A 26,779-nucleotide genomic window follows, 5' to 3' on the forward strand; every position below is an offset into this window, starting at 1 on the left:
AGAATATACAGAAACTCAGTAAGGGCAGAGAAGATGTGCATATCATCATCAACCAAACTGACATTTGTAGAACACTCAGCCCCAAAACAACAGGATATGTATCATTTTCAAACACAAATTGAACACTCACCAAGATAGGCCGTATTACAGAGCATCAAACAAGTCTCAATAAATCCAAAAGTCTGCAAGTCATTCAAGGTATGTTATTTTCCCTTAACCACAATACAATTAAATTAGAAATCAATAATAGAACAATCTCTGTAAAATCTTTGAATACTTAGAACCATATAACACACTTTGAATAACCATGGGTCAAAGAAAAAATCAAAAGAAATTAGAAAGTATTTTGAATGGAATCAAAGTGAAACCACAACATATCAAAACTTGTGGATGTAGCTAAGGCAGAACGTAGTTGAAATGTGTACCAGTAGATGTGATCATTAGAAAAGAAGAGAGATTTCAAATCAAAGACCTCCACTTCTACCTTTAAATATAGAAAAATGAGAGTGAATTAAACCCAAAGTAGGTAAAAGAAGAAAAGTAATAAAAATCAAAGTGAAAATCAATAAAATAGAGAAAACAATAGCAATGAAGAAAGTCAATAAAACCAAAGGCTAGTTATTGGAGGAGACAAATAAAATTGAGACACTTTCAGGCATATGAAGAAAAAGGAGAGATAAAGCACAAATTATCAATATCAAGAATGAGAGCGATATCAAGAATGATATCACTATAGAATCTATAGATAAAATAAGAAATACTACATACAGCTTTGTGCAAATAACTTGACAATTTAGATTAAACAGATATTCTCTAAAGGAGAGAAACTCAAGAATATATAAACTAAATAGACCTATAAGTACATATATATTATTTAGTACATATAGGTTTATAAATACAAATGAATTGGTGCTTAAAAATTTTCTCTTTCTCACAGTGAAAACTTGATTGAGGTGATGAATTCTACCAAACACTTAAGAAAATAATAATACAAGTTAAGAAACTTTTCCAGGAAATTGAAGAGGGAGTATTTTCTAACTCACTCATGAGTCCAGATTACATTACACCAAAATCAGCTAAAGAAATTAGAAGAAAACTACAAAACAATATTTCTCCTGAATAGAGTAGCACACGTTCTGAATAAACAGAATCCAATAACACAAGGGCTGTATCTTACAATAAAGTCGAGTTTATCTCCCAGCAGTGCAAGGCTGATTTAATGTTAAAAATCGACGTGTTGTAAACTGGCTAGCCAGGAGTGCTGTTTGTTCTACCCGAGGTCTTCACTCAGGTCCTCGGCTCTTCCTTTGTTCTATTTTCGTGGGCTTTTCCCTTTCTGGTCTTTTAGCCACTGCCATTCTGGACTCCTTTTTCCTGTCCTAACTACCTAACAAACCAATGCAATTCACCATACTTAAAATCTAAAAAATAAAACCATGTGATCATCTCAATAGATGTGGGAAAAGCAAATGACAAAGCCCAACATCCATTCTTGATAATACTTTCCAGCAACATGAGAAGGGAATGTTCTCAACTTGATAAAGGGCATCTGTGAAAAACCTACAGCTTATATCATACTTAATGATAAAAGACAGATGATTTTCTTCTAAGATCATCACATGATAGTGATGTCCATTCTCACTTCTATTCAACTCTGACCTGGAGATTTCATCCAGGAGGAGGCAGCAAGGAAGTAAAACTCTTTTTTTGTGCCTGTGGGTTAGGTTTTCCTCGATACAAAACCAAAAGCACAATCAGTAAAGGAACAAATTAATAACACTCCATCAAAATGGAAAACTTTGGCTTTTAAAAAGACATGATTAAGAGAATGAAAAGACAGGACACAGACTGACAGCAAATATATACAAAACACTGATCTGATAAAAGGACTTGTATTGTCAAAGTTCAACAATGAGGAAACCACCCAATTAAAGATAGGCATAAGATTTAAACAGTTCAAAGAAGATACACAGGTGTCAAATAAGCTCATAAAAATATGCTTAGCATCTTTAGCTATATGAAAATTAAAACCACAATGACATACCCCACTACACCTTTTAGAATGGTTAAAAGTAGAATGAGTGATTATACCCAGTGTTGGTGAGGATGTGTAGGAACTGAAACTCCTAAACTGCCGGCGGGACTGTAAAATGGTACAATCACGGTAGAAAACAGTTTCTTAAAAAGTTAAATATACCCCCACCATCTGATTCAGCCATTCCACTCCTGGATGTTTGGTCAAGAGAAACAAAAGCAAACTTGTATATGAATGTTCATAACAACTTCATTTCTTAATCATCAAAAACTGGAAAGTACCCAAATGCCCATAAATGGGAGAACTGAAAAACTGCAGTATACAGTATATTTGTTCAGAGGAGCACTACTTAGTAATTAATAGGAGTGCATCACTGATATAAGTGAACCACTAATATTAAACCTTGAAATAATTACATGGAGTGCAAGAAGCCACGCCGAAAAAATTTAAAAAAGCCTACACTGTATGGCTGCAGTTACATAAAATTCTAGAAAATGGCAATGTATAGTGACTGAAGGCAGATCAGTGATGGTGGGAAGGGCAGGGAGGAAAGGATTTCTATGGAAGATGAGTAAGTTTTTCGGGGTGATGGATATGTTTGCCATTTTGATTCTGGTGATGGTTTCAGAAGCGTAAACCTATGTTAAAAATGATCAGATTTTATACATTCAATACATGAAATTTGTTGTATACTACTTGTGGCTCAACAAAGCTGTGAAGCAGACATTTGAAAGGTTACTTGCAACGTCCTAAGGAAGCAGGAGAAATAGTAGCGGTTGTAGGAAGGAGAGAATAGCAAGAAAGACAAAAGACTCAAATTCACAAGATGTGGACGTGAAGGCGAAGATTTGGAAACTAGTTGAGAGGAAGGAAGATGGCACCATGAACAGAATACAGATGGCCGAAGAAGAGCAGGAGAATCCACGTGTGGACATGCTGTATGCAATTTAAAAACCTGGGAGTAGAAATGAGGCAAGAAACCCGGCCTGTGGACCCTCCACCCTTTCTTCAGCTTCCTCCCTCATCCCTCTTGGGTGGGATATAATTTCTTCTATGTCATAATCCTGAAGGAAGAAAACCCAAGTCTGGAAGATTTCCATTCACCTACGTGTGACCCCTGGGGAATTTCTAGGATCACAATCACAGGTCCTCACCTCACAGAGTTCCAAAACGTGCTCAGCTAAGTAGAGCTTTCACAACCTCATAAAAAGGTTGTGTATGTGTTGGCACCAAGTGAATAAAGTGATGGATGAACACTCGACGGGGAAAGGGAGTGCACACCACAGGATCTGAGAAACTCGGAACGGAGGAGACCTATGAGGTCACTCCTCTGCGCGCTGCCCCATCCCTGTTACATCGCTCCCTGCCAGAGTGGAGCTGTTCCTGAGAACTGCGCTGTGGCTTGTCGCGCGGAGCCAAAGGAAACATCTGTAAGTCTGGCGGGGTTTCAGGTGAGCGTGCTGCTGCGAGGGCGCCGAGCCTCTGCTGGCAAAAGATTCCAACCGCACAGTGAACTGTTTTTCTCCTTCCCTATTTTACTTCAAATGTCAAAGCTCTTCACACTACAGTGACACCCTAAAATGATTCTCTTACTTCCGTGGCTCCAGTTGAAACAGTATTTTTTCATGCTCCATAGACTGCCCACCAGCTGATTCTAAATTAGGAACGTGACGGGGCACTCTATCTCAACGTGCCATGAAAAGAAAAACAAGGAAAAAAGGTAGAGTCAGCTGGCGGGGAAAATATTCCTTTCTCTTGAGCCTTTGGCACTCACTCACTCAACCGGTGTTCATTACAGTGTTACGTACTCTATTAAGTCCTATACTGTATGCACATGAATTTGAGTAAACTCTGGGAGATAGTGGAGGACAGAGGAGCCTAGCGTGCTGCAGTCCATGGGGTCTCGAAGAGCTGGATGTAACTTAGTGACTGAACAACAAAAATTAAGTTCTGTGAGGTTCTATGAGGTATACCAGTTGACTAGAATAGCCCCTCACTTCCAGAAGCTTCAAGTTCACTTAAGACCACTGCAAACCCAACTGCAGCATGACAGAGAAAGCAAGGCTCACGGGGCGTGGGGGCCACAGTGTCACACAACTTTCAATGGAGTGGACATTACTCTTTGAAGGGGTGTCCAGAAGGAGAAGTCATGAATGGAATGGCATTTGCACTAGACTCTGAAAGGCCAGGACATAAGCATTGGAACTGGCAAAAAGAAGAAATAATATGTCCGGGTAGAGAAAATAGATACGAATACACAGAAGAACTACACACAAAAAAAGGTCTTAATGACTCGGATAACCACAATGGTATGACCATTCACCTAGAGCCAGACATCCTGGGGTGTGAAGTCAAATAGGCCCTAGGAAGCATCACTACGAACAAAGCTAGTGGAGGTGATGGAATTCCAGCTGATCTTACTTAAAATCCTAAAAGATGGTGCTGTTAAAGTGCTGCACTCAATATGCCAACAAATTTGGAAAACTCATCAATGGCCACAGGACTGGAAAAAGTCAGTTTTCATTTGAATCCCAAAGAAGGGCAATGCCAAAGAATGTTCAAACTACTGTACAACTGCACTCATTTCACATGCCAGCAAGGTAATGCTCAAAATCCTTCAAGCTAGGTGTCAACAGTACATTGAATCAAGAACATCCAGATGTACAAGCTGGATTTAGAAAAGACAGAGGAACCAGAAACTGAGGTGCCAACATCCAGAAAAACATCTACTTCTGCTTCATTGACTATGCTAAAGCTTTTGATTGTGTCAATCACAACATACAGGAAAATTCTTCAAGAGATGGGAATACCAGACCACCTGACCTGCCTCCTGAGAAACCTGTATGCAGGTCAAGAAGCGACAGTTAGAACTGGACATGGAACAACGGACTGGTTCCAAATTGGGAAAGGAATATGTCAAGGCTGTATATTGTCACCCTGCTTATTTAACTTATATGCAGAGTACATTATGTAAAATGCTGGGCTGGATGAAGAAAAGCTAGAATCAAGATTGCAGGGAGAAATATAAAAAACCTCAGATATACAGATGACATCACCCTTATGGCAGAAAGCGAAGAAGAACTAGAGAGCCTCTTAATGAAAGTGAAAGAGGAGAGTGAAAAAGTTGGCTTAAAACTCAACATTCAGAAAACTAAGATCATGGCATCTGGTCCCATCACTTCATGGCAAATAGATGGGGAAACAGTGTAAACAGTGAGAGACTTTATTTTTTTGGGCTCCAAAATTACTGTGGACAGTGACTGCAGCAATGAAATTAAAAGGTAGTGAAATTAAAAGATGACTGCTCCTTAGAAGGAAAGTTATGACAAACCTAGACAGTGTATTAAAAAGCAGAGATATCACTTTGCGGACAAAGGTCCATATGGTCAAAGCAATGGTTTTTCCAGTGGTCATGTACAGATGTGAGAGTTGCACCATAAAGAAGGCTGAGCACTGAAGAATTGATGCTTTTGAACTGTGGTGCTGGAGAAGACTCTTGAGAGTCCCGTGGACAGCAAGATGATCAAAGCAGTCAATCCTAAAGGAAATCAACCCTGAAGATTCACTGGAAGGATAGATGCTGCAGCTGAAGCTCCAATCCTTTGGTCACCTGATGTGAAGAGCTGACTCACTGGAAAAGACCCTGATGCTGGGAAAGACTGAGGGCAGGAGGAGAAGGAGAAGGGAGAGAATGAGACGGCTGGATGGCATCACCAATTCAATGGACATGAGTTTGAGCAACCTCTGGGAAATGGTGAGGGACAGGGAAGCCTAGTGTGTTGCAGTCCATGGGCTGCAAAGAGTAGGACGTGACTTAGTGAGAAGAAGAACAACAGAGGAAATGGGAAAGACACAAGGCATGGAAGCTGAAATCCAAGGAGTGTTTGGGGAATAACTGGTATACCATTTAACATTATTAAGCATCTACTGGATACAACACACTTCGCCAAGTGGTAGGCATACAGAACTGTCAAACACAACTCACACTCCAGAGGAGCATGCAGTCTGAGGAAAAAAACCAGGTAACTGTAATTAGTAATTTCAATTATAATTTATAATTAGTAATTGTAAGTACAAAGAATAGAGGCATGCCCAGAGTGCTGGAGGAACTCAGGAGTCACGGCAGTGATGGTTAGGAGCATGGACTCTAAACACAAACTACTTAGGTGTGAATCCCCTGCCACTTATTTGTTTGTTTTTCAAATTTCAGTTTTCTTTGGTATAAAATGGGCTCAATAAATGGTACTTGCATCAAAAGATTGTGGAAGGGTGTTAAGTTAAAATAAGATGTTGTATGGTGTCAGTATAAGCCCCTGGTGTAGGAGCTGGCACGTGTCAAATACTCTGCACAGATATTAGCTGTTGTTATTATCATTGGCAATACTACTCAGAAGTGATCCTGCTTTTACTGAAAGGTCAGTTTATTCTGAATGCAGGCTGCATGCGGAGGTGCTGCTGGGAGGCTATGCTGAATTGTGATGCTCATCTAACTTCTCTGCACTTTAGTTTCCTCACCTAGAGTTGCCAGGTGTTGTTCTGAGTGTTTTATTTGTACGATCTCATTGCATCTGTGTAACAGCCCTATGCATCTTGCAGATGAGGAAACTGAGGCATCAGGCAACACACAGAAAAGGTGAGGGGTGGTCAAAATGAAGGCACTTAATGGCCAAAGCCTGTTCTTCTTCACCCCTGCACCTCACTGTCTTTCAGTTCTACCGCCATCCAATCCCAGAGCGTTTGACTGCAAGCTGGCATTTTATTTTTGCATGTAAAGAGTACACAAGAGCTAAACATGCCACGGTGATCAGCCAAAACCAGGAAAAGGACACCTAATACACACACCTATGCATCACACCTCCCATCTGTGTGGAGTTTGACAATTTATAAAACGTTTTCCCTTACTTGATCTACTTTTCTTTCTTTCTGGCCCCAAATAACTGAGCACCAAAAATGGACTAATAAACACGGCCTCACATAAGAGACACTTGAGTCCTGTGGATTTGTGGGTATGGATAGATACTGACTTGGGGATGAGTTAGGACAGAGTGGGGGACTTCCCTGGTGGCAAAGACGATAAAGAATCTGCCTGCAATGCAGGAAACCTAGATTTGATCCCTGGGTCAGGAAGATCCCCTGGAGAAGGGAATGGCAACCCACTTCAGTATTCTTGCCTGGAGAATCCCATGGACGGAGGAGCCTGGTGGGCTACAGTCCATGGGGTCACAAAGAGTTGGATGTGACTGAGCAATGAACACTTAAGAGAGACAGAGTGGAAATTTGTTTTGGAACAGTGCTGAGGGCTGATGGTGGGCTCAGCTCTTCCCAACACCTGAAAAGCTTTCCCAGCTGAAGGCTTGGTTCTGAGCACCTATAAGATGCGATACAAGTTGGACAACTAAGAAGTCCCTCCTCCTATTTGCACATTGCTGTTTTTCTGAAATTTTACTGGCTCAGAGAGTTTATAAGAGAAAAGTATTATAGATTGTCTTTCCACTACACACACACACGCACACACCCTTGTGCTCCCACCCCACTGTCGTATAGACGTGGGCCACGTCTTCTGTCTTTGTAACTCTAGTACAGTAAGCCCCCTAGATATGAAAAAGTTCCATTCTAAGAGCATGTTCGTAAGTCCCACAAAGTTAGCCCAGGTACCCAACTAACACAATCGATTGTATAACACTGTACTGCAGTAAGTTTATACTTTTCACACAAATAACACATAAAAAACAAAAAATAAAGAAACCATTTTAAATCTTACAGTACCAAAGTTTGAAAAGTAGTAGTCCAGTATAAGAGCTGGCATACAGGGGCTGGCATCGAGTGAACAGGCAAGAAGAGTTACTGATGGGAGGAGGGAAGGATGGTGGGAGATGGTGGAGCTGAAGGATCGTCAGCAACAGGAGATGGAGGGCAAGCTGAAGTTTCACTCACAAGTCAACTGACGCTGATGGAACACATGTTCACATCTTTGAAAGTTCTCAACCTGAAGGTTGGTATGTAAGGGATTCACTATACACTGCACACTGCCTGGCACATAAGGCTCTCAAACAATGTTCCAAGAATGGATGAAAGCCTCCCTGCTTACCAGCAGAAATTCTGTAAAAAAAAAAAATGGGTACGTCAGTGTCGAGCCCAAGACAGGTAGTAGTCACTTCAGTCACTAATCCTGATCGCCTGGTCCATGTCAGGCCCTGGGCTAGGCACAGGAATTCGAGACACAAAAGATACAGCCGGCTAACAAGCCGTCTTCAGCAAGTTGCATGAAAGACACTTATGAAAATAAGTGTTAGAAATTCTAAAAGATTTTCAAAGTGTGCCTGGAGCTTTGATTTTTACAAGACAGTATTATGTGCCTGTTATTATTTGAATGAATGCCACGAAAGAAAATGGGAGACTGAGTTGTCTTTTGAACTCCACATGCAATATTCAGGCTTAGATTCAAGGTCATATGGAACCCACATGGCGTAGGTAAAAAGGAGTGGGAGCCTTAGAAAAACCACCTCGAAGCGTGTGTTGGATTTTTAAGACGAGATCAGCAATTTCCCCCTGGCATTATCAGCTTTGCTCAAAATATCACTTAATCTTTGTCTCCGGCTCCTCTTCCAGAAGATGGGGGCGATGTTCCTGGGGGGCGCAGAGGAAGCGGCCGGAGGGCAAGGGAGGATGTGATAGGGCTTTAACGGTTTCCTCACTTTGAAGTGTTCTAAAAATACAGCATTTTTCATCGCAAACATGTGATGGGCTATGTGTCAACACAGCATTTTGTGTTGCTAGGGCCGTCTGGCCAATAGTTGTACGAGTCCTCATGCAGCTATTCAGCTAATGCAGGGGGAGAGAAAGCCGTGGAGAGGCAGGCCCCGCTCCGATCCATGGGGCAGTCCCGGTGGGGCATGCTGAAGCCACGGGCAGGCCTTCCGACTACTGATGAGTCCAGGCTCCACAATCAGTCACTGCCAGTGGCCAGAGACTCTCTCCTGCCTCTTAAACTGTCAGTTTTATTTGCCTTGGAGTTTTATCTGTGATGTAAAAGCCTGACACATCCCACTTCAACACTGTGCTCCAAAGTACAGATTAGAGAACAATTAGGAAGAGAGGAAAACCCAGAGACCTAATTAAGAAAAATTGTGTCTTTAATTTATTCATTACCTTTTTGTACTTGCTGGAAAAGACCCTGATGCTGGGAAAGACTGAAGGCAAGAGGAGAAAGGGGCGACAGAGGATGAGATGGCTGGATGGCATCACTGACTCAACGGGCGTGAGTTTGAGCAAAGTCGGGAGACAGTGAAGGACAGGGAAGTCGGGTGTGCTGCAGTCCGCGGGGTCACGAAGAGTCAGACACGACTTGGTGACTGAACAACAAACCTTTTAAGTCTTTCTCTGCCTTCAAGGAGATCAGAGCAGAACCTCGGCTCTTGGAAGCCTGGCCTTTTGCAAGGACGTGGGCTGGGTGGAAGGACCCACCCATTTTCTACCTCCAGAGGGAAACACGACCCGCACTGGACTTGCAAAACAGCTAAGGACCGTCACCATCTGGCAGCTGTGTGGCGGCCTCCGTCCAATGAACGGGTGGTCACAATCCAGCTCCCATTAGGCAGGTGGCCCCTGCACAAAGAGAGCATCACGCTCAGCAGCCTGCTTGGCCAAGAGGAGAGTGGACGGGGCATGGGAATTGTATCCACTTGTTCTGCTGAACCAGGGTGCTTCCTGGGTGAGGTGGAAGGGGAGCCTGGTGGGAGGGGGAGGGAGGAGGCCAGTGGCTCTAGAGGCACATTTGTGCCTCCTTTCCAAAACACCTCGCCCCACTCCTCAGGTGCATCTCATTTACCCCACTGGGTTTTGCCTTATGCAACCACCCAGTGGCTGTTTTCTGAGATCAGCCCCAGACATGCTGACCTCATTTGGGGGTAGGGGGAGTTGGTGGAGATGCAATGCCCGCCACACTCTCTCATTAGCCTCCCTTATGCTATGAATCGGGGACCACGTGTGAGGCAGAGGCTGCTGAGAAAGGTCCTCTCTCAACCTTTCCAGGGTTGACTAGCATTCTCACCCCAAAGGAACAAGTTACGGCTGATGCTAAAGAGAGAGGGAGTGCCGTCTACTGGACAACTCATGGGCATCTTGTAGCATTAAAGCGATGAAAGCCCAGCTTGCGGCTCTGCTGGTGAGCAATCTGATTCCATCTAGATAGTGAAAAAGTCAGCCTACATCCTCCCAGTCTAACGGAAGTGCCCCTCCCCCCAGCACAGGGGAAGGGCCCTCCACCCAGCACGGCCGCAGTGAATAAATTAAGCCATGTTTTTTCATAACTCATGCAAACAGTTCTGCTTACATCCTCCTTTTAACAACCTGAAATTCTTTTTAAAATCTAAAATTCATGCACATAAACAGACAAAAACCAAACACCCAACTCTACAAACACCAATCAACCTGACCATGGAGAATCTTTAAGCAGTGACACAGAAAGTGACAAATAAGAATCTTGGGTCTTATCTTGACATCCTGGATTAGGTTGCAGGAACTCTATAACGTGCTAGGAAAACCTGTTCAAAATTGGTATCCATGACTACACTACTTCCTGACTCAACAGAATGTAGGTCCCACCTAAGGGATGCCTCAGGAACATAAGTTTTGTAGGGAGAAATGTTAATGTACGTGAAAGCTCATGTTAGCCAACATGCTTATCTCCTTCTTAAAGTGGTGGCTCTTCCAATAATTACATTAATGGTAATTAAGGGTCACATCCAAAATGAACTACCCTGCATAGGCTTCTGAAAGCAGCAGTGATGCCGGGCAGGGTGCAGCAGTGGGTTAAGAACTAGCTTCTGTGTGAAATGATCTTCTTGAGGATGGTCAGTCTACTATGCCTAGGGGTTCCTGCCATGAAAATCAGGAAACTCTACTTCACTCATGGTCACAAAATGAGCCTCTAATGCCAATCAACCATCTTCCAAACTGAGTGCCGCTAGTAACAAGACAGTCTGCATACAAGAGGATGAAGGCACTGGGACAAATGTTTGAAAATAACTCAGAAGTAACATCATATGGGATGGTAGTTTAGCTGCAATGTCAGCTCTGAACTGATTGTACAGAAACGTCTGAGTGCCAACAAACAGAAAACAAACCTGAAAAGCCCCAAATGAAAAGCCTAGTACAATATTAAACATGGTCCAATGTGTTGAGCAATTATGACGTAAGGCCTACAGTCATTATAGAATGTCCACAGGAATCAGGACCAGAGCAAAAATAATCAGACATAGAATTATTCTGAAGAACTATTCTGAAAGAATCTGTTGCCCTCCAGACTGGGCATGTTAGGATCCAGAATTCTGAACAACTACTTAGGTATGGAATCTATAGGAGATCCTCTAAAAAAATCTCTGAGTTGCAAATACTTGTTTTACTGAATTTTACCCCCTTTCCTCAGAGATCACTGGTTTTTACTGCCTACCCCTCCCCTGGCTCATGCTACCACATCCTTCTCTTTCCCTACACAATGCAGATTTAAATTGCGTATAATATTTTCCAGCACACTTGTTGAGAAAGAAGCATTAGGTTTACAAAAGCCCTTCCCGTACACGTGGATTGTACAAGATCTTCCACACGGGTAAGAACCCACTACTGTTGTCTTTTCTCATCTGTCTTCTTCTCCCACACCTACCCTGCACAGCCCACATCGTTCCCTCAGTTCCCACCCTAGAGCAGGCACCCATCAGGCAATTTACAGCCAATATTTTATGAACACTTTGCTTCTCCGAGGTCTACCGTGCATGCAATAATGCATACAGTAGAAGAAACCGTGTTCAAAGAGGTGAATTTCCAGTTACCAGAAAGTTCAAAACACAGGGGTGTGTGTGTGAGTGTTGTACACGGGACACATATACACGCACACCTCCCCTGTTAACTGGACGCAGCTCCATCAGGTAGGGGCCAGCCCTGTCTTCAGGACCTGGCACCAAACAGGGTGACTCTGGGGGGATGGCAAGGACCAGCTGCCACACGGCCACAGACTCGGCCACGCCCACAGCGGGCTGCAAGCTGTGTGCCCTTGGGTTTCACGGAGAACCCTCAGAAAAACTGACGGAGTAAAACTGAGGCTGATCTCGTCCTCAAGCCCCCATGGGGAGGAGAAAGAAGGAAAAATAAGGCTGAGGAACAAGGGGAGAGGGCGCACTGGGGGGTGCGTTGCTGAAGAGAGAAACCTCAGACTCCCACCATCGTACAACGTCGGGGCCCCCAACCCTCACTCTACCACCGTTGTACACACAGTACAGGCTGCTCGGCTCACGAGGCCTCCTGAGTGTCTGCTCTGGAAGAGTCAACACACACACACACCCCCCAAGCGGTTGGGGACGACCCCAAGAGGCCTGGATGTTTCTAAAGGACTCACGTAGTCCTCCCTTTACTGCCATTCAATGCTTACTCTCCTGGTGGGGCCAAGAACATGGCCTGTTCATCTCTACGTTTCAGCAATTAAGTACAATGCCTGGTACACAGTAGGTGCGTGTCTGACTCTGTGATCCCGTGGACTGTAGCCTGCCAGACCCCAGTGTCCATGGGATTTTCCGGGCAAGAATAGTGGAGGGGGTTGTGATGCCCTCCTCCAGCAGATCTTCCCGACCTGGGGATCAAACCTGCGTCTCCTGTGGCTTCTGCACCGCTGAGCCACCTGCGAAGTCCACACAGGAGGTGCTGATGGACACTTATTGCCGTGTGGTGGGGCCACGGGTAAACGCGTGGCCAGTTTCCTGGGCCACAGCTTTTCTCTCTTCTATTGGACATTAAAATTCCACATTAAATGGGACCGGGGGCTTTCAAGGTTACCCTAAGCTCCAGATCCTTCTTACAAAAGAGGGAGGCACAAGGCCGCAGAGGGGAGCGCCGATCTGAGGACCACTCCTGGGGGTGCTGGAAGCAGCTGCCCCCACCCTCGGCCTAACTTTCATCCTTTTCTCTAAGTTCATCACCTCCTCTGTGTAAAAGTTTGCTCCAACTCTACACCTGGCCTGTTGTACCAACATTTTAAGTCTAAGCCCCAGAATCCTGGGGTTTAGGATTAATGGAAAGAGCTTATCTATACACAGCCTCACTCTGTACCTTAGCATCTCCCAAACTTCAATCACATTCTCTTCTTTTTATTTTGGAGAGCACAGTCCATCTTTTTATGTTTGGCTGCAGCCTTTCTCTCATTTCATTCTCATGACTCCATGCTCTCAGGCCTTTTAAGTTCACCTCTGGGACCTCTCCAGACGGGAGCACCTTCCTGTCCCTTTGTGATTCATGCTGCTTTGCCTCTGGAGCATGTCCATCTCCTTGACGGAACTTCAATAACACTTCCTCCTATGAGGCACCATGGCCTATATACGCGTGAAAAGCTCTGTGTTAAGGGGTGAGTTACTTGTTCCTTAACACTTGGCGTCTGGCATCTTCCTTTGGAACATTTAGCCTTTGGGGAACCATTCTGGACCATTCACTCGTCAGAAGCCTTCTCTCTAATGCCTCTCCCCCTCTCCACTGATCTGATTGCTCTATACAACTGATGTGGTTTCCATTAAATTACAGGGAGTTTGGGAGGCACTTTTTTCACCTAAAACTGAAAAGAAGGCAACAAGAACTGGCTGGCAAGAGACTACAAACAACAGAGAGGACCCCGAAGACAACTTTGAAGAGACAGGTCTCCACCCACATGTGGGTTCTGAACTTGTTCTACAAACATCTACATCACCCCAAGACATCTTACAGTGACTCAGATTTTGGGTCACTTAAAGAGTCTGATGGGTGGATATTCTCTTTCAATCTCTTGATTCACTCCTCTAATTCCAATTTATGATTCTCTGATAGAAATGAGAAAATTATATTTCTTTATTCTTCCAACTGATCGCTGCCCCAAGTATGTTTCTCCAGTTGGGTTTCTCCAATTTGAATTAATGGAAGAACATGGATACTATATTGGGGACATCTTTCTCAGTCATTTACATAGAGAGTGAAAAAGTATTGATCCTAATATCAATTCCTGTGGCGTTTAGATTGCCATCCCCATTCTCCTGGAACCACTAGTTTTTTTTTTTTTTTTTTTACCATTATAACCTGTCCCTCTTCAGCCAAATAACTCCCTTTTCCATTTAGAGCAAACCTACTTCTTTGCTCGCTGTTTGTCTATGTGACTCAGTGAAAAACGGGCTTGTGAAATCATAATCCATCATTTCACACATGCCTTTTTTTTCTGTACTCCTTTCTCTAGCACATGTACTCATCAAAGCAGATTTGAAAATATCTTTGGACATCTGAAGTCCCTGATTCTTTACTATATTTAATTGGTCTAGTTCATCACAAATTTCTCTAGTGAGATACCTAATTTCTAACTAATTTTCCCCCGCATTTCAGAGGATGGGTCAGAACATACTCAATTCTCTTGACCAACACTGTCATCTATCATTGCTGCTACCAGAGCCTATAAAAAACTCATATCAATCATTTGGTAACTCATTATTTTAGCATTCTACTTTTCCCCACTTGATGAACTCTATTTTCATCCTTATTTGGTTTCCATTGGTTTTGAAGGTCACAATGATTGCATTTATTCATGATGGGTAATCCTGGACATAATCACTATGTCCAATGGGAAGGAGGATTGTTCTAGCAAGAGGTTTGGACTAGCCAATATCAGATAACAAAATGTAAGAATGGACTGTCTCAGGATCAGTGAAACCGGACAAGGAATAAAAATCTCACGTCTAAATTATCTAAATTATGGAAGCATTTGGGATCACAGGTCCAAGAGTGAAAATTCAGTCTTTTAAGAAAAAGACAAGATTGTAAAACAAACACAAGATTATAAAAAAGGGGGGAGCTAATTGTGCTAACAGCATGGTATATTTTTTATCATGGTTGGGATGATTAAAGATAATATATTATCTATAAAGCTAATGCTTCATAAAGTATGTAATGATTTTTTTTATATTTTTAATGCTAGCATTTCTAAACACTTTTAAAACAGGACATAACCATGGCTGACTGGAAATTTTAATTAGAAGCCAAGATGGAAAGAGGAGGAAAGTCGACCTTTCAACCCGATGGCCTGACTATCTGGGGTCCTTGGAGTGAAAGAGAGAAGAGCCAAGGTCATGCTAAGGCCATTCCCAGGCAGTGCCTGCGTCGTGCAGAGTAACCAGCAGCATTACCCAGGGAGAGCACTTCTCTTTCTGGCTAGGACACTGGACTTCCCATTTCCAAAGACTGGTTTCATAACAACCCACAGCATGGTGACCCAGGGTGGTACAACTGCATGACAGATGGTGGAGCATCTCCGATGTGGAGAAATCTCCTTGGGTGCAAATAAAAAGGCAAGTCAGACTTCCAGGCAGGAAAATTATCTATGTATCCATGGGAATTATGAGTTGCGAGACCTCCTAAACTTGGCTTTTTCAGTCAACCTCTAATATGTGCTGGAGGGATTCAAACAGAAGCCAGGAAACCCTAGGTTTACAGTTTATGGCAAATTTCTATGGCAAATTTCCAAGAGCCCATTCTCCTTTAGTTTAGAGCCTGTTTTCTTTATTCTTTTGACACTTTAATTCCAGAAATACAGATCTACAGAGGACAAGATGACTGGGGACCAGCTGATGTCTCAGACAGAGGAGAAGATGACAAAATGGTGAGAAGCAGCCTTAGGTTAATTTCATTTCTTCTTTGATCCTGGCCCGGTCTCTGCGCGTCCTCTGGATCTCTCTCCTGCCCCTTCTTTCTCTTTTTTCCCTCCAGAGATGTAAGGATCAAAATGTACCCAGGACAGACTATTATCTGCCAGGGTAGACATGGCCCTTCTGACATAAATAATGGAAATTCAGGCTGAGGTAGACAAGTATAGCCCAATCTCTGGGCATGGAGTATGGGGTTATTTAAAAGGATTCCTTCTCACTATGATTTCATCAAGGCTCACTTAACATTTCTCTCTAATTTATCTCAATCAGTTCCTTGGGTGTGGTCTACGTAAACTACAATAATTTAAGACACTCCATTTTTGAAGACTGAATTGTTAATTTTTAAAAAAAAAATATAACCATATGCTAAAACTGATGAATCTACCTCTCCCAAGGACGTGATAAAGGTTCCTGCAGGCTTGAATATAAAGCCTCTGACTGTATCTCATATTTATCCTACAGGACCTCGGTCAGACAACAATGAAAGGATGTCATGATATGTTACACAGCAATTTCTGTTAATATAAAGTTAATTCAGAGTGAAAGCACCCTTCCTGTGGGCCACTGGGGCAGCACTACCTAACTGGGACTGTCCCAGACAATCTAGGGCAGCCTGCCATCCTCGTTTGAAAGAAATTCAGGGCAGAAATCCTATCCCCATGTCCATTAAAAATGTAAAACAGGTTCATCTTCCTGCGTTCTGAATTCTTTCTCAATTACCGATTTTGAGAGGAAAGCGTTGAAATAAACTGGCTCCAAGGACATTTCTACTACTCAAGGGAAGTTTCTGAGAATCTTTGGGAAAGAAAGCAAAGGCAAGGGAAGATGAAAACGAGCCTTCCTGCTCCCACCCCAGCCCCTCGATATTCTTCATCAAATAACAAGGTCGAAGGTGCTCTTCACAAGCCTTGCACATTCTGAAGAAGAATTAAGGTTAGAAGATGATCAACTCCCTTTGGACTCTACCAGCCGCAACCCACTGCTTTGTCCTCCCACTGAATATATACAACGGCTTGGAGGTAGGCATTAACACTCCTGAAAAGGTACAGAGATTGAGGCTGGTTCTCTAGACTAGTCCATGATAATAAACACCAGTTTGAAGTCCCATGGCTCCAGGGCCTGCTCTCATTCGAGCCCAGAAGGAATATTCTAGACTCCAGGCTGTCTCACCAGATTCTAAAATAAAGACAATTAGCTTTGGTGCTTTCCACCCTTCTCTTCCTCCTCTTCACCTCCCCTGTTCATTCCTTGACATCTCGTTCTCCAGGACAACTTTTCCATCATATTGAACTGGGAAGAGAGGAGGATGAATGTAGATTTTATGAATGAATTCCTGAAGACTGAAATAAGGGCATTAAGAAGGAAAAAAACGACTCATATTCTATCACCTAAGATCAGGGGAGGGAAAAGACAAGGATGAAATCACCCAAAGCGAGCCCTGGAACCTCTCCAATTGCAGCCTGAACAACCAGGAGATGAAAGGGCAAAAGCTGCTCTTTTGAAGCTTAAAGGTAATCCCCCTTCCCTGAAGAGCTGTGAATGTGACTTTTATTCCACCCACCCTGGACTCGCAGTGATGGAAGGGCTGCAGCTGCATGGTGGTTACGCCATGGCCCCCCGAGCACATTTCAAGAAAAAAGGAAGTTCTGTTTTTCAGGCCTCTGGCACGGAGCACTAGTCAACGCAAGCCACTTCCCCTTCCTAGTTCTCTTTTAGCTGAGAAGCCAAAGAGAGACAGTAAAAATGCGATGGGCGAGGCACTGGTCAGGGCCAAGGGTCTGCCTCTGCCTCCCCATCTCAAACATCAAATGACTATTCCGGTCACTCAGCACAGGATCCGAAGAGTTCGTTCCAGTAAAATCAGAATAATAATACCTAACTGGTGGAGCTCAGAGAAACACAACTTAGTATTCATTAGAGAGTAGGTTTTTCCAGGGTGCTGGGATCCTGGGGTATAATTTTGATTAAAATGGAAACCACAAGAGTGATGGTCCAAGGCACACAAATTTATGCACCACTTACAGGTTCCGAGTTGGGTGTCACTGGACAGCATCCCCACAACCTGCCGCCCCCTCCACTGTATGTCACTCACCACCTCCACCCCCCAGCTCTTCCTTCTCTCAGACCAGAGCTACCCTCTGTTTTCACCAGCTTCCCCACCTGAGATGTCAGTGAATATCCTAATGCAACAAGGACCCTTCCTGACCTCCAGCTGCATCTCTCTGGCTCACTCACTGATGGACAGAGAACCACAACTGCCAGGGCCCGCTGTAAGCAGACGCAACCTGAGGGTGACTGCATTCTCCTCCAAGCTCAATAATCCCCTTATTCTTTCCCCTACCGGACTTTCCAAAGCAGTCATTTTACACCTTTTCTTCTTAAGTCTTTGATTCCACCCGGACGTCTCAGAAACGTACTACCTCTTGAGAAGTCCAAGGGCATGTGCACCGGGCCTCATCTCCCTCCACTAGACCAACATTTGCTCCGGTGTTACTTCGTCCCAAAAGCCCCACCGTCTCGACTGAAGCATCTCTCCACCTGCTGACATGTGCTCTTCAGCCACTCCTTGCGTCCCTTCCAGGACCCTGAGCCCCATCTACCTTGCACTAACTTTTTTCATTCTATCTTCTTACCTTTGGCTCAAAAAAAAAAAAAAAAAAAAAAAAAAAAGTGCTGCATCTGAGCTTTCTTTCCTTTCATTCTCTGACTCCCAGAAAAGGTAGTCTCCACTCACAGACCCACATGGAAACCTACACGATCCCTCTCCCAACCTCCCCCATCCTTCTGAAATGCTCCCAGGTCCTCCAATCACCAAACACGATCACTTTCCTTGGCCCACATTCTGCTCGACTCTTCTGAGCCACCTCAGACTCGATGTGATCAAGACTAAACTGACCACCTGGCTCCCTGTCAGCACCCACCTGCTGACTCCTTCCCCAGTCAGGCCACAATCTCCCAACTGTGACTGCCCCGAAAGAGTTCTCAAGTCCACTTCCTCCCTCATGATCACATCGGGGTCACTTGCTTTCTCCCTCTCCGTTGCCATGACAGTGTCCTGTCCAGGCTCCACAGGCTCCCTGACAGAGGCCACCAGGGTCCTGGCCACCCTCCCTGTTGCTGAAATACCTTCCCAGTCCCTTGGCTAAGAAATAAAATGCACATATTTTAGCTTGAGATATAAGCTCTATAGGAACTGACCCCAGCCTTCATTTCTAAGCCTCCTCATCATCCCTTCTTCCTTCATTTTCTATATTTCACATTTTCTCTGAACTCTGGGAGAATGCACAATTCCCAGAACCCGACCTGCATGTTCTCCTCTCCACGCCAGAATCAGGCCAGTCCATCTACCTGTATGTTCAATATTGTCTTTATTTGTTTGTTCAGTCACTAAGTTGTGTCTGACTCTTTGCGACCCCATGGACTACAGCACACCAGGCTTCCTTGTCCTTTGTTATCTCCTAGAGTTTGCTCAAATTCATGTCCATTGAATTGGTGATGTCTTTACTTACTCAAATCTTAGTATTTTTTTTTTCAAGACTTGGTAAAGATGCCATTTTGTCCTATTTCCTTAGCTGCAAGTTATTCATGGCTCCTCTGAACCCCTACAATTCAAATATGCTCATTTCTTTCTTGTTTATTCTTATCTCACATTCTCTTACATCACAGAGACCTGTATATTTATTTGCCTCACTGTCCCCATTAGATCTCAGGGACAGTGATGATACTAATAACTGTCATAACAACCAGCACCGTAGTGAGCTCCTACCACAGTCCAGTTCTGTGCAAAGCACGTGATTTCTCCATCTCAGCAACCCACTGAGGACTGTCTCCATTTTCAGCTGAGATTAACTAACGTGCTCAAGGCCAGCATGTAGTAAGTGATGGAACTAGAAACTGAATTGAGGTCTGCTGAGGTCAAAAGCCATGCTCTTAACTACTATATAGTATTCCTATCTTTACTCGACCAATAACTGCTCAATAAAGCACGCTCTTCCTAGGACCTCAGAAGTGCGATGGTTTACTGAGCCAGGTTCCTCAGAATTGCTGAGGCTGCTCAATGAACACATACATTTATGTGAGAGAAGAAACAGTTTAGGTTCCCTTAAAGGATATTTTCAAAAATAGAGAAAAGTTTTTATGCCTCCAAGATTAAATAGCAAATCACCTACAAAATGAGAGGAAAAACCTAATTCACCTGTATTAGGTAAATGCCTGATTCTGTCTCCTTCCTTGGAACCACTGATGTCTGTAATGCAATGCATCAAGGCTACCCTAAAAGCCTTCAATAATTTAAACCATGTTTAGAGAGAGCCTCCAAATATCTAATTTCTGAAGCTCTGATATCAGCCCCAGGGAAGCAGGACAATTTTACTGTGTTAATAGAGTCAGAACCAGTGTAAATGTGGGCTCATTGTTTTACTTACGAACACAAAGGTAACGAATGACACACTTGGGTCTCTGTTTAAGGAAAAGTGGTGATGGTTGATCTCTATGCGTAAGCGGCTAAGGGTTGTAATCCTCCAAGAGGAATGTCATTATACAGCTCAAATCCCACCACAACAAACACCGTTACAACAGAGATGTCTGTATAACAAAAACCCTTCCAAGCTTTGGCTGACAGCCCATGTACTTCAAGCAATATTTGATGTGAGACCTGGAGTTCACAGTACTGGGAACTGACCTATATTTGCAAAGGTAAGACCTGAATGATTTCAGCTGTGACTTCTATCCCATGATGCCACGAGCTGCAGTGATGTATAATCTCAACCCAGGAGTACAAAAACTAAGGACAAATACAGAAGCAAAATCAACCCTGTTCTTGAAGGGCAAAATTCCTGCCTTTCACTTGGGGAACCCTTAGAGAAAGGACCTCTGACCCAGTCCTGAAATAAAGCAGACCAAGGGCTTCCCCAGTGGCTCAAGCAGTGAAGAATCTGCCTGCAAAGCAGGAGACCTGGGTTTGATCTCTGGGTCAGGAACATACTGGAGAAGGGAATGGCAACCCACTCCAGTATTCTTGCCTGGGAAATCCCATGGACAGAGGAGCCTGGCAGGCTATAGTCCATGGGGTTCCAAAGAGTCGGACATGACTGAGAGGCTAACACACTTTCACTTTCAAGGCTGGATGCGGCCTCATCTCATTGAGAAGTGAGATGGAGTGGCCCGTGAAGACAGATGAACTGGGCTCAAATTTCTACTCTGATGCTTACTAACTGGGTAAACTAGGCTACATCTCTTAGTTTTTTGTGATCCTCGTTTTTCTCATCTGTAAAATGTGACTAGGACCATCTGCTTTCAGGATTCCAGTAAGAATTAAATGAGATAACTATACAAAGCTCTTGGAGAAGGAAATGGCAACACACTCCGTGATTCTTGCCTGGAGAATTCCATGGATAGAGGAACCTGGTGGGCTACAGTCCATGGGGTCACAAAGAGTCAGACACGACTGAGTGACTCACACACACACAGACAAAGCTCCTAACATAGAGCCTGGTACACAGCATGGGCTGAAAGGAAGTCAGTACCCTTACCAAGTCTCCCTTTCTCTCCAAGACTGTGGGTTGATGCAAACTATTTTAATGAAGTTAGTTATAAGACTGAGTGAATTAAGTTAAAATATAAAGTCACAAATATAGCCTGACAAAGATACTGCTCAGAGGAACACAGGAGAAAAGAGAGCAAAGAGTGTAAGAACTAGGCCAGGCACAGACACTTACTTGACTTAGAGAAAGGTCTTCTTGGCTAAAGTAGGACACGTGTATTCAAAAGCTGAAATGCACGTAACCAGGTGTTGTAACAATAAAGCTTTGATCATTGTGTCAGAAGTCATTTTGAAAAATGCTGAATAAACTAAAATTTGCAGGCAAATTTTCCTAGTCAAGGATGAACTGTGGTTACTGACTCCTAAGTACCGGTTTACTGCCTACAGCCTAGTTTTCTGTGGGGGCTATTCTAGAAGGTGGGAGGGCCCTTCTTAGCTAAGTCCTCAGCTTCAGCCCATTCATTATACTGTCTCTGGATACTGTAAAAATATTAAAACACATTCTAGTTTTCTTCATTTGGGAAATATGTCAGTAAAGAGTTTAGAAATATGATCAATATTAGAGACATGCCCTATTTGTGATATTTTAACCCTTTTGACTTTGAGATACCTAATTTATATTTTTCAAATTATGGGACAATCAAGTATGTGGTGACAAAATTCTTATGCACATTCTTTTGAAAACACTCTTGGTGTCATGTGCCAGTTTTTAAGATAGAAAAGTGATCTAGGGGTTTTACTTTGGTTACCTGATGCAAAGAGCCGACTCACTGGAAAAGACCCTGATGCTGGGAAAGATTGAAGTCAGGAGGTGAAGGGGACAAAAGAAGACAAGATGGTTGGATGTCATCACCCACTCAATGGATATGAGTTTGAGCAATCTCTGGGAGATGGTGATGCTGGGAAGCCTGGCATGCTGCAGTCCATGAGGTCACAGAGTCAGACATGACTGAGCGACTGAATAGCAACAAGAAGGGGTTTCAAAATTTCTCGAACGTTTCCAAAAAGTCCTGTCAGAACTCAGCAACTGGAGGGAAAGAGATGGCCCAATGTTTCTCGGAGTCAGAAGGTCAGAGTTTCAACAATGACTTAGTAGCCCTTTGCCTTAACAGTAAGGAAGAGGCTCAGAGACGAGAATGGGCTGCAAGTTCATGTGTTCAACTAAAGTGTGTGCTCAAGCCATACACTGAGCTTACAGGAGCTCTTATAAGAGGAAGCAGGGAAAAAAAGGTACCAAGCCAGACAGAAGTACCAAAGTGCAGGGAAACAGCAACTGTGAGACTCACCAAGAGATAGAGGAGCCCTGGGTGGGAAGACCAAGAGATCCAGAAGAGAGAAACAATTATCGAAGCAGGGTGAAAACATGGACAGAGAACAGATGGTAGCAGCAGAGGAGATACTGTAAATTCCTTTCTACACAGAGCTCACAATGGGTAACTCCAATATCCAGAAGCTTCCACCTGGACAGACGTTTCCAGCCTGTTTAAGAAGGGTGCCTCCCTCCCCATCACCCTCACCTTAAAATGGAGGCAGTGACAGCCTCCAGATTGCACACGTGAATCTTACCACTGCTAAGGGCCTAAACCACAAGCATTTCTGAAGGTGCGCTAACTATTTCAGGCCACTAGGGTGCTACTTCCCTCCCCAAAGGCACACTTCATTTAATGATCTCCATCTAGACCCCAAGAATTAATGTCCCTCCTAGAAGTGTACCCTTTATTCCTTACGCCAGTGCTTATTGCTGTTTATAGGGTACTTCAAGATCCCCAAAGGCTACAGAAGAGTGAAATGCAATTGTAATTACATGGGCAGTAACAGAAAAGTGGGGGGGGGGGGGTGGTTAGAAAGAGCTCCTGAAATGCAAGGCTAAGAAACACTATTCCTCTGGGAGGCCAGCCACTCTGCCCAGAAGAGCCTGCGCTGCCTAGAAAGTGACCTCAGGGAGGAATCACGCGCCTGGAGAGAGGCGCGGCCGCCCCCTGCTCCTCCCTCCCTGCATCCCAGGCCAGCTGGTCCACCTGTCCGGGAGGCAGGCGGGGGCGCTGGGAGGAGCCCCATTGGCCACGGGGCACAGGGGCAGCGGGGCGGGTCTTTCTCACCCTCCTCCCTTCCCGTGAATAACCAGGACCCCCACCCCAACCCCCGCAGGCCTGGACTGCACGCCCCTGACCCCGCGCGCGCGCCCTGCTGCCTGTACCTTTACTCTGGGGAGGGTTCTGACTCCGGTCCCGGAGGACGTTGATCTGGTAGACGGCTCCGTAAGGCTCAAAAAGTTCTTTCAGCTCCTTTTCTGACCAGGACCGGGGGATCTGTCCGACAAACATCTTAATGGCATCTGGGTCTGGTTGGTCTGAGTGATCCAAAGCGCCGTTCATCTTGTTGGCTGTGCCGTTACTGTCAAAAAGGGAAGCGGGAGCCAGAGTTAGGGCTGCAGAGCGAGGGACAGGAAGACAAAAAATCGGGGGTGGGTTGGGGGCGGGGAGGCGGAAGGAGGAGGAAGAGGAGCACGGGGCAAAGTGCCTAATGAGTCGTGGAAATGTGATGAACTACAACAAAGCACAGGCACCATTAGGTTGCTCCTCGGCGGCCGCGGCGCGGGCGCTCACTGCAGGCTGCTGTTCGGCACCGCCGCCCGAGCCTGGGGCAGCGCCCCGCCGGCTGTCACCCGGGGCGTGGACATCTTGAAACCCGGCTCGGGAGGCAGCTGCAAGTTAAGTGCAGGTCTCGCTCCGCGAGGCTGCCATCAACGCATCCGCAGCGTTATCAGTCCCACACTGGCTCTCATGTGGAAAGAAAGGCAAGGTTGGATTTCTGCTGCCTTCCCCCCCCCCCCCATCCCTTTTGGGAGGTTTTTGGAAGACAGGAGAGAGGTGGTAATAATAAAGTCACATGAAAAGAAAATGAAACACTTGGCAGTCCGTCAGATGACTAATGCAAGATGCTGGTGATGAATTTGCAGAGCGCGCGAGGCATCCATGTGTGCATCAAATTAGTACGTTGTTGCTGCTCAGAAGAGAAAGTGCTCCAGCAATGCGGCTGGGTGCACCCGATTGGCTGCCCACGCTGGAGAAAAGGGCCCTGGCGGGGAGGGGGGCTCCTGTTTAAAAAGCATATTGTTTATGGGACCCGGGCACAAAGGCTTTAATTCAGAGAGGCAAAGGCGATCTCAGAATTGCCTGCTTTGTAATAGGAGGGGGGAAAAAAAAGCAGTCCCAGAAAGTTGAGTTCCCGCTAAAGGACACTGAATATTTCAAATCTTTCACACTCCATAAATTGCTCTCTGTATATCTGACATCCAGATGTTGCACTTGAGTTCTAAACAATCACACGTTTGGGAGAGAAAAGAGGAAAGTCTGCCTTTCCTTCTCCCAGCTTCAATAAATATTTGGGGCTGATACAAACAGCAAAGACGATAAGCTTTTACATATCAATCTTCCTTAATGCTGTTTTCCAAAACCCTCATTTGAAAGAGAGAATGCTTATTTCGAACCTGCAATTCTAGTCACCAACACGTAAAAGGATGATGAAGGCATTCATATTTTACTTGTATCCCCCCAACCATTTAAGCTGCAGTAAATAATAAAGCAAAGCCACATACTCTTTTCACCTCCCCCCACCCCCACCCCTTCAATGCTCCCTAAAGCCACCTACTCTGCCAATGACAAGGCTGAATGCCCCAAGCAGCATTGATTTGCAGTACTAATCCTCAGTCTGTGAAAACATATAAAATGCACTTAAATTCAGCAAACACAGAACCTACAGAGCCATGTTCATGACTGCCCCCCAACCCCAGCCCCTAGCCCAGGAGGCAGAAAGGTCAAGAAATGGCCACATGGACTAAAGCGTCACTGAAAATGGTCTCTTCACTGTAGCCTAGGGTAAGAGTGAGAAGGTTTTCAAAGATCTTAAGTAGGTTTCTTTATTTCAGTAAAAAACCCTTAGAGCACCTTAAATTTGCTGCAAAACTAGGCTAGTCCCGAGCCCTTGGGGGAGAAAAAAAGACACTGATGGCTAACAAACAACTGCAGTAAAACTTATGGAAAGGAGAAATTCTGAATTCAATTTAATCCAGAGAGGAACACAATGGTAAATACTCTTCAACTAGGTCCTGGCTCCAATTTCTATTTCTCCTTATCCCCCAATTTACCACTCTATTTTTTTTTTTTTTTAATCCTTGAGATAAACAATCAGACTAACTTGAAAGCACTTTCAGAGCTTTCTCTAATCAACCTTATTGTTATATAAAAAAAATGTTCTACTGAATACAATATTGAGCACAAAACCTTCCTTCAACAATTTAGGTGTAATGTAACACTTGTTTATATTAGAGCTGGAGCGTTTATCTTCTTCCCATGCACCTCGACTGCTTTTCAAATTGCCCTCTGGGAATTCAATAAACACTTTTAACCCCACAGGGTTGACTCTGGCAAGGAGGAGGTGGCAGAGCCCCACGCAGAACAGAATGTAGTGCTCACAGCTCGTTGAGAGCTGAGAGTGTGGCAAGACTTATTTCTGGGACAGGAAGGGCCTGTGGTTACCGCTGTTGACAATCAGCTAGAATGAAAAGAGGAAGGCGTTGCCACACGTCCCAGCTAACAGAGAACGGAAGTTCAGAAAATGGGGCTCTGCACCTCCTCTGAACAGAGTTAATGCAACAGACGGATCAGGTGGCAGCACACTGGTCCCCATACTTCAACTTAGAATTCTAGAGCAAGCATTCTTTCATGGGTCTCCAAAGGAGGGGCCATTTCTACTTTCTCAAAAGAAGTACACACTTCCTGGGGTGCATAGGGAGGGACACTGTGAAGAGGGGCTTATGCTTCATCTTTTGGTCTTTATGTTGGTGAGTGTGTATTTAAAATCCCTTCCCCTCAGTCATCCTTCACAGGTGCCTTTAGACCTCTTGTATCCTGATGCAGGCGGGACTTGGCACTTGGGGCCTGAATCCTGGCACTATCATTTCCTAACTGTGCCGCTCTGGGCCTCAGACTCTTCATCTGTAAGATGGGAACAACAGATTTCACCTCTGTTGAGTCATGTGCTAACTACAGGATGTGGGCCCAAGTTACAAGTGTCTAATAGGTGTCAGCTGTTGCCACTGTTAATCTTTTCTGTGCACCTGTGATGCATTAGAAATGAGTGATCACCACGAGTCTACTACTTTTCAATCCAAAGTTTTTCATACTGTGGACTCAAACACAACTCATATCCTAAGTAATAATAATAGGCATCTTTCAGTGAGCAATTCTAGGCCAGAGACCATGCTAGGTGCTTTACATATATTATCTAATCCTTTTACCATTTCTATGAGAAATTTTTCAGATGCAGATATCTAAGAAATAATTTCCTTTTCTAACATTACCAGTTTATACATTGTAGAAGTAGAATTTGAACCTAGGCCCAATGGGCTCCAAAGCACAGAGTATTTTTAAACCATCATGTGGCCAAGTATTGTATAAGGTCTGTTTTGGGCCGTGAGTGAACAGCTTGTGGAAAATCTAT

At 44.3% G+C, this 26,779-nt stretch overlaps 1 protein-coding gene across 15 annotated transcripts in view; it reads right to left on the minus strand.

The window, feature by feature from the left end:
- CELF2 (CUGBP Elav-like family member 2) overlaps positions 1 to 26,779 on the minus strand; it is a 547,972-nt gene that overhangs the window by 139,178 nt on the left and 382,015 nt on the right. For 14 of the 15 annotated variants that reach the window (XM_043479735.1, XM_043479741.1, XM_043479734.1 and 11 more), the window contains one exon: positions 23,475 to 23,671. In XM_043479735.1, the coding sequence (XP_043335670.1) occupies positions 23,475 to 23,671 (197 nt within the window). Of the gene's footprint in view, positions 1 to 23,474; positions 23,672 to 23,843; positions 24,103 to 26,779 lie in introns of those variants that run through there. The other variant, XM_043479740.1, reaches the window with a different exon arrangement.

This window comes from Cervus canadensis, chromosome 10 (assembly GCF_019320065.1).
Source record: "Cervus canadensis isolate Bull #8, Minnesota chromosome 10, ASM1932006v1, whole genome shotgun sequence".
In the NCBI taxonomy this organism is placed as follows: domain Eukaryota; kingdom Metazoa; phylum Chordata; class Mammalia; order Artiodactyla; family Cervidae; genus Cervus; species Cervus canadensis.